General features: G+C 46.2%; 1 protein-coding gene across 1 annotated transcript in view; it reads right to left on the reverse strand.

Moving 5' to 3' along the window:
- The window catches only part of LOC122543982 (neurofilament medium polypeptide-like), a 7,312-nt gene extending 5,546 nt beyond the window's left edge, over positions 1-1,766 (reverse strand). Inside the window, exon 1 of the mRNA XM_043682991.1 lies at positions 1,389-1,766. Within this exon, the coding sequence (XP_043538926.1) occupies positions 1,389-1,442 (54 nt within the window). The 5' untranslated portion in view covers positions 1,443-1,766. The remainder of the gene's footprint in view (positions 1-1,388) is intronic.
- Positions 1,767-8,192: the final 6,426 nt, after the last annotated feature.

Genomic DNA, 8,192 nt, shown 5'->3' on the forward strand with positions numbered 1-8,192 from the left:
TGGCCATGCTAACTTGTCCCATAGTGCCCAGCGATGTGTAGGTTAGGGTGGATTGGCCACGCTAAATTGTCCCATAGCGCCCAGGGATTTGCAGGTTAGGGTGGATTGGCCATGCTAAATTGTCCCATAGTGCCCAGGGATGTGCAGGTTAGGGTGGATTGGCCATGGGAAATTGTCCCATAGTGTCCAGGGATGTGTAGGTTAGAGTGGATTAGCCATGGGAAATGTAAGGTTTTGGGGAAAGATTGGGGTGCTCCTCAGAGGGTCAGTGTAGACTTTTAGATTAGATTAGATTACAGTGTGGAAACAGGCCCTTCGGCCCAACAAGTCCACACCGACCCGCCGAAGCGTAACCCACCCATACCCCTACATTTACCCCTTACCTAACACTACGGGCAATTTAGCATGGCCAAGACTTGGTGTCTCCTTTCTGCACAGAATCCCCCACACTCTGGGAAGATGCCATTTCAGCCCATCGTGTCCCGGACTAGCTCTCTCTAACCACCCCTTAAATATCCAAATAATCATGCAATGCTCAGCTGAACCTGCCCCCCCACCACCACCACCACCACATTTCCAGGCGATACCTTTCAGACTGTAACCTCTCCCTGGGTGGGGGAGAAAAATAAAATTGCTTCCCACAGCGTCTTTGTTTCGTTTCCAACACAATTTAAAACGTGTGATCTCTGAATTCTGAATGCTTTCCCGCATCTTTGCCCAGGCCCCTCACTTCATCCCGCAGACCCGGTAATGTCTGCTGACAATTTCAGGGCTGCTTTTCGAGTTGTTCCTTTGCAATTGAGAATGGGGGCAATTAATTTTCCACTCACGTCTCTCTGGGGGGGGGGGGGGTTGGTTTCTTTCTTTGGCGCCAAAAGTGATCAGAAACTGAAACAGTGAAAGAAATTGCTGCGTCCACTTCCGGGAATGCTTTGTGGAGAAATAAGTTTTGAAAAATGCAACATTTCGTTTAATCTTAATGCGGTGCACATGAAGGGATGGAGGTGAATCCCCAACTCTCTCCGTCCCTGTCACGTTTGAATATAAGTGCTTTAGGGGGAACTTGTCAGCTTTGGAAATTGATACAGTTAAAAATGTTGCAATAAGGCGTTGATATCGACAAAATAAAACACAGGAATGCACATTTAACTTCTGTTACCATCCTAGGGTCAGCACACACACACACAGACATCATAGTCGAAGGTCCTAGACAAGGGGATGCCAATTACATTAAGTTTCACTGGCTAATTTCACGAATGCTGGAGATTTCAGGGAGGACCACAAATTTGGTCACGGTTTTTAAAGCGTGCAGTCGAATCGGTCCCCAGTAGTTTTACAAAATGGTATCACTTTACGTCTCTCTCTCTCTCTCTCGAAGATGCACAAACCTGCCCTTTCAGTCGCTTCGACTTCCTCCGTTGCACCTCGACCCTCCTTGGCATTGCAAAGCGAGACGAAATCTTTGCCCCCACTCCCCACTGAAACAAAACTTTGTTTTAAAAGACTTCTTCAAAGTCACTGCTGGCCACTTGCTTTGTTGGGGTTTTTGTTGTTGTTGTTGTTTGCAGTGACGTTTTTAGGAAACGGGCGATAACCACCTTCTGGCCAGCAAAGCAACAGCCAGCTCCCACAACAGAGACTTTCAAATTTAAACCGGTTTGTCAGTTAGAGCGGGGATTTTTTTTTAAAAAAAATATATCTTTCCTGTTCCGTCCCTCAGGCAGCAATAAGGCTGCCCTCCAGTGGTCCCACAGCCAACTTTCATGTCACTGAAGTTGTCTCTCACCTCCCCCTGGGACTCTTGTATCTCGGGCAATCGACCCTCCTGCTCCTCGGATGCTGCCTGTGAGAAACAAAGCTCACACACTTCAATAATTGCAGTCCGAGACAAAATCTGAACCAGTAGTGTCCTTTATTGCAAGTGGGTGTGATGTCCAGTGCCAGGCAAGGCAGAGGACATACACACACCCAAAATCTGAATCAGTAGTGTCCTTTATTTTTACACTTGCAAGTGGGTGTGATGTCCAGTGCCAGGCAAGGCAGAGGGCATACACACATCAAATTCAACAAACTCTTGATATTTATATATATATATCTTTTCTTATTTCATTGTTTCCCCCCCTGTTTCCATCCTCCACTTCCCTAAGACTGGTCCCACCACTCCTGCTTATCTCTTGCCTTAGCCGGCCTTGTCTGTGACAAAATGCTTATATCTGGCCTCACAAGGCCGTTTGACCTCATCCCGCTGCAGGTCATTGTTAGGCATATTCTTTCTTCATCAGTATCTACTCTTTCCATCTGGGCTCCTCCCGAAGCCACTCTGATCCCTATGACCTCCTTAATTAGGGTTAGTTCCTGTGTCTCTGTAAAAGTGGGAAACAGTACCTACTGTTTGAACAGGCGTATCTAGCCTAACTTCATCCCCTCACGACATCTTATCTATTTGCCCATAATATCTACCATTGTTTTGCAGTCACGTTTCATGCTGGCATACAATTTTAGCTAATACAAAAACAATTATGTATTTCCTCCACATAGTTTCCATTCTTGTTGACTCAGCTCTTGGCTGAAACAATTACACACTGGTGTGAGTTCATTTACTTTGTATCAGGAATTATAATTGCAGAATTGCAGAAGTAACATTAATTTACCTATATCCCACACTGCCTGACCTGCTGTGCTTTTCCAGCACCACACTCTCCACTCTGATCTCCAGCCTCTGCAGGCCTCACTTTCTCCTCTATTTAGGATTTGGAGATGCCGGTGTTGGACTGGGGTGTACAAAGTTAAAAATCACACAACACCAGGTTATAGTCCAACAGGTTTAATTGGAAGCACTAGCTTACGGAGCGCTGCTCCTCCACAACCACCTGATGAAGGACGTCACTCCAAAAGCTAGTGTGCTTCCAATTAAACCTGTTGGACTATAACCTGGTCCTCTATTTAACCCCATACTGTCCCTGTCCTAGGAGTGTTTGATGGGGAGGACAGTGTAGTGGGAGCTTTACTCTGTATCTAACCCTGTGCTGTCCCTGTCCTGGGAGTGTTTGATGGGGGACAGTGTAGTGGGAGCTTTACTCTGTATCTAACCCTGTGCTGTCCCTGTCCTGGGGAGTGTTTGATGGGGAGGACAGTGTAGTGGGAGCTTTACTCTGTATCTAACCCCGTGCTCTCCCTGTCCCTGGGAGTGTTTGATGGGGCGACAGTGTGGAGGGAGCTTTACTCTGTATCTAACCCCGTGCTCTCCCTGTCCTGGGAGTGTTTGATGGGGGACAGTGTAGAGGGAGCTTTACCCTGTATCTAACCCCGTGCTCTCCCTGTCCTGGGAGTGTTTGATGGGGGGACAGTGTAGTGGGAGCTTTACTCTGTATCTAACCCCGTGCTGTCCCTGTCCCTGGCGAGTGTTTGATGGGGGACAGTGTAGAGGGAGCTTTACTCTGTATCTAACCCCGTGCTGTCCCTGTCCTGGGAGTGTTAATGTGGGACAGTGTGGAGGGAGCTTTACCCTGTATCTAACCCCCGTGCTGTCCCTGTCTGTAAATGTTCCTTCCCCTGTTGTGTTCTTCAACAGATTAGATTCCCTACAGTGTGGAAACAGGCCCTTCGGCCCAACAAGTTCACACCGACACTCAGAAGAGGGACCATCCCTGAACAGTTCCCCTACATTTACCCCAGCACCTAACACTACAGGCAATTTAGCACGGTCAATTCACCCTGACCTGCACATCTTTGGACTGTGGGAGGAAACCGGAGCACCCGAAGGAAACCCACGCAGACACGGGGAGAACGTGCAAACTCCACACAGTCAGTCGCCTGAGGCGGGAATTGAACCCCGGTCTCTGGCGCTGTGAGGCAGCAGTGCTAACCACTGTGCCACCGTGTCGCCCTTATTGGCCACAATTGTTTCCTTGCAATATTCACGTCCTCTGCTTAATTCTGAGCTGAAGGTGAGCTGGATTTTGGCAATGCACCAGCCTCAGGCACACTCCAGTTACAACTGATCAGTGCCTGAGGGTGGTATTGTGCAGGCTGTCACCTAGTGGCCACCACAGGAATAGCGGGTGGCCATTCAGCCCGTCAAACCTGTTCCTCCATGCAGCAAGATCCGCCCTGCCCCCATATCCCTGAAGTAATTTGATTAGCAAAAATCGATCCACCTCATATTTAAATTGTTGAACTTATCGAATATCAGTTTCAGTTTGTGGATGAATATTCCAAACGTTTTCCGTCCTTGGTGCGGAGAAACTAATTTCACTCCTGAAAGATCTTGGGCTCTCCTTTTTAAATCCTGCTCCTTCCTGAACCAGAGGAGACAATAATACCTTGGAGTCCAGGCCGTGTCCCGATGGATCTGGAATTCCTGTGCCAGGAACACAGTATTATCACAAGATGGAGCTCTCTTTGAACACCAGTAGACAGCTGACACTGACAGTGATACTCTGGTCTGGTTCACACCTTAATTGCTAGCCCACGGTGGGTGTCTGAGCATTGTGAGTACTACTCTATCAAGCATATGGACCAGAGCAGACCCCCTCAAAATATATTAAGAAGGTAACCTAGACCCCAACTTGTTCTTATTTAAAAGGTCACTGTGTTTCAGATGTGATGTGACTACTAGACGTGAAGCAAAACGCAATTTATTTAAACTCTGTAGTTAAAATACAAACAAACAACAGAGGAATTTAGAACAACTTAACTATTGCAAAACTTAACCGAATAATAGGTACGGTACCTATTACTAATTTGCTGTTCCAATATTGTAATATCACATAAACACACCCCTTGGCACAAAAGGCAAATTCAGACACAGATTCTGATATGCAGTTTTCCAGTACAGGAGGGAAAAACAAAACATCAAGAGGGATTTCGGAGAAAGTTGCAGCTAGGAATCATTCACTGAAGCCCCCAGCTCTTCTGAGATCCCCCAACAGTTTCTGACTGTTACAGCTGACAAAATACTCAATAGCCTGGTCTGTGAGAGTTGGCCACACCCATTCAGGCTGCTTTCCAACTTTATTAAACAAAACCTAAAAGCCTCGCACATTGTTTCTCAAGCAGGCCCCAGTAGCCAGTTCGGCACCTCTGCCTTTACAACCTCTTTTCATAAAAGAAACCTGCGACAAAATAACCTTTTAAAGTGACATTATCGTCACAAGTCCCGCATGGGTCTGTCTTGAGTTCCCAACTTTCTCATATTTACATCAATGACTTACGAGAGGAATGAAGGAATGGGAGCGAAATTTGCAGATGACCCAAAAATAGGCCGGAATGTATGTTATAACAGGGGTTTAAAATCACAGGCTTCACCTGACGAAGGAAGAGCGCTCTGAGAGCTTGTGATTTCCTGTGGACCTGTTGGTTTATAACCTGGTGTCCTGTGCCTTCTGCCCTTGTCCATCCCAGCACCTCCACATCATGGCTATCTGCAAAGCCCTGTGGATGTTGGCCTTTGTTGGTCGGCATGTAGTATCCCACAATGGTCAAATAGTCTATGGACAATATAACTGTATCTCGGTATCATCGTCTTTGGGTACGTAGGTCATAGAACTGGGAAGCTTCGACATGCCTGAATTGATTGGAAGGAGCAGAGTAGGAAATTGCCTTTGCTGTGATTAATTTGGGAAGAATTGTGTCTACTTTGGCCAAACCAGCTTAATGATTGCCGTCTGAATCCCTGGATGAGATTTTTAATGTAACAACTTATACATGTTCCTGTGATGTTTGGATTGTAGATATTTCCATTGCGAGGCCTGTTGGTCATGGATGTCTCTTTTTATTACTTTTCTGCTTGTTTATCATGGGTGCTGCCATTAGCTGGTTCCTCATGACACTCTACTCATTACATTAAAGAGGAATTCGGTCTGCATAGGATTTCCACACTCTCTACATTATAATCATAATGGGGTGGGGTGGCACAGTGGTTGAGTGGTTAGCACTGCTGCCTCACGGTGCCAGGTACCTGGGTTCGGTTCCACCCTCGGGTCTCTGTCTGTGTGGAGTTTGCACATTCTCCCCGTGTCTGCGTGGGTTTCCTCTGGGTGCTCCGGTTTCCCCCCACAGTCCAAATGATGTGCAGGTCAGGTGGATCGGCCGTCTAAATTGCCCGCAGTGTTAGGTGCATTAGTCAGAGGGAAATGGGTCTGGGTGGGTTACTCTTCGGAGGGTCAGTGTGGACTTGTTGGGCTGAAGGGCCTGTTTCCACACCGTAGGGAATCTAAACTGACCAAAGAAATACAAAAATACAGTGGGCTTAGAGAGTTGAATTATGAGGAAATGTTGCATGAACTTGGGTTGTCTTACCTGAGTTTAAAGGATTAAAGAGCGATCAGATAAAGAAGCATTAAATGTCAGATAGGTACAGAGGCACGACTTTCTCTAGTGTACGACAAGAATATGTAGACTCCCTTCTCAGGAGCTCGGCCAACCAAAACATTTATCAAACAATAAATCCAATCTTGGCCGATATTTGCAGCTTTTGAGATTGAGACTGATAGGCCTTTGTTAAGTTCACCTACCCTGGGATAGGTTACCTCGCAAATATGGCTAAGTGGAACTCAGGTACAGATCACTGATGATCTAACTGACTGGCGAAGCAGTCAGTTTATGCTATAGTTTCTTTTTGGGGGGGTGGAAAAAGAGAGATGAAGGGTGTTAGCGGAGGAAACATGTTGATAGTTCAGATTAAGTAGCAATGATGTGTCTCCTGCCAGACTTGAAAAGAGCCTCCGATGCTCCAGGGAAAACAGCCCCAGCCTGTTCAGCCTCTCCCTGTAGCTCAGTTCCTCCAACCCTGGCAACATCCTTGTAAATCTTTTCTGAACCCTTTCAAGGGTTAAATGGCTGACTCCTGATCCTAATACTCCTACATAATGTATCCACTCCTCCGCAATAAATCTAACATTGGTTAGTCCCTGATTGCAAGCCACAGACTATCCCAGCTGTAACCTTTTCTAACCTTGTAGTTGGAAGTTCCGTTTACGGCAGCTGAGATACTTTTTAAAAACAATGTATATATTTAATCATCCTCAACATTGGATAAGAACGTTTTGCTTGTACAAAGTTAAAAATTCACACAACACCAGGTTATAGTCCAACAGGTTTAATTGGAAGCACTAGCTTTCGGAGCGACGCTCCTTCATCAGGTGGTAGTCGCTTCGAAAGCTAGTGCTTCCAATTAAACCTGTTGGACTATAACCTGGTGTTGTGTGAATTTTAACTTTGTACACCCCAGTCCAACACCGGCACCTCCAAATCATGACTGCTTGTTTAAGTCCATGACATTCATTCCGTACACTGTAAATTCCTGGCCTTGCTCCTTCTGTATCTGAGATGTACCTGGATGCTCTAAGATAAAAACTCAGCAGGTCTTGACTTTATAGAGGTTTGTAAGATCATAGGGTGAAAAGGCTAGGTCTTTTCCTTGGGTTTGCAGAGTCTGGAACTCGAGGGCATAGGTTTAGGATGAGAGGGGTAAGATTTAAAAGGGACCGAAGGGGCATCTTTGTCACACAGAGGGTGGTACGTGTATGGAATGAGCTGCTAGAGGATGTGGTGGAGGTTGGTACAATGATAACATTTAAAAGGCATCTGGATGGGTACATGAATAGGAAGGGTTTGGAGGGATATTGGCAGGTGGGACTAGATTGGGTTGGGATATCTAGGTCAGCATGGACGAGTTGGGCCGAAGGGTCTGTTTCTATGCTGTACATCTCTATGACCCTATGAAGACGTATATGGATAGGTTAAGCAATTGCGCAAAAATTGGGCATATGACGTGGGAAAGGATAAAGTCATTCACTTTGGCAGGAAGAATAAAAAAAATCGGAGTATTATTTAAATAGAGATTAGCGACAGCGTTCAGCTTGCAGAGTGTTTCATGTGTTTGAGCACCGGAATCACAAAATGTGAGTCATAGAGTCATAGAGATGTACAGCATGGAAACAGACCCTTCCGCCCAACCCATCCATGCCAACCAGATATCCCAACCCAATCTAGTCCCACCTGCCAGCACCCGGCCCATATCCCTCCAAACCCTTCCTATTCATATACCCATCCAAATGCCTTTTAAATGTTGTAATTGTACCAGCCTCCACCACTTCCTCTGGCAGCTCATTCCATACACATACCACCCTCTGGGTGAAAAGGTTGCCCCTTAGGTCTCTTTTATATCTTTCCCCTCTCACCCTAAACCT

This window comes from Chiloscyllium plagiosum, chromosome 45, assembly GCF_004010195.1.
Source record: "Chiloscyllium plagiosum isolate BGI_BamShark_2017 chromosome 45, ASM401019v2, whole genome shotgun sequence".
Lineage (NCBI taxonomy): Eukaryota > Metazoa > Chordata > Chondrichthyes > Orectolobiformes > Hemiscylliidae > Chiloscyllium > Chiloscyllium plagiosum.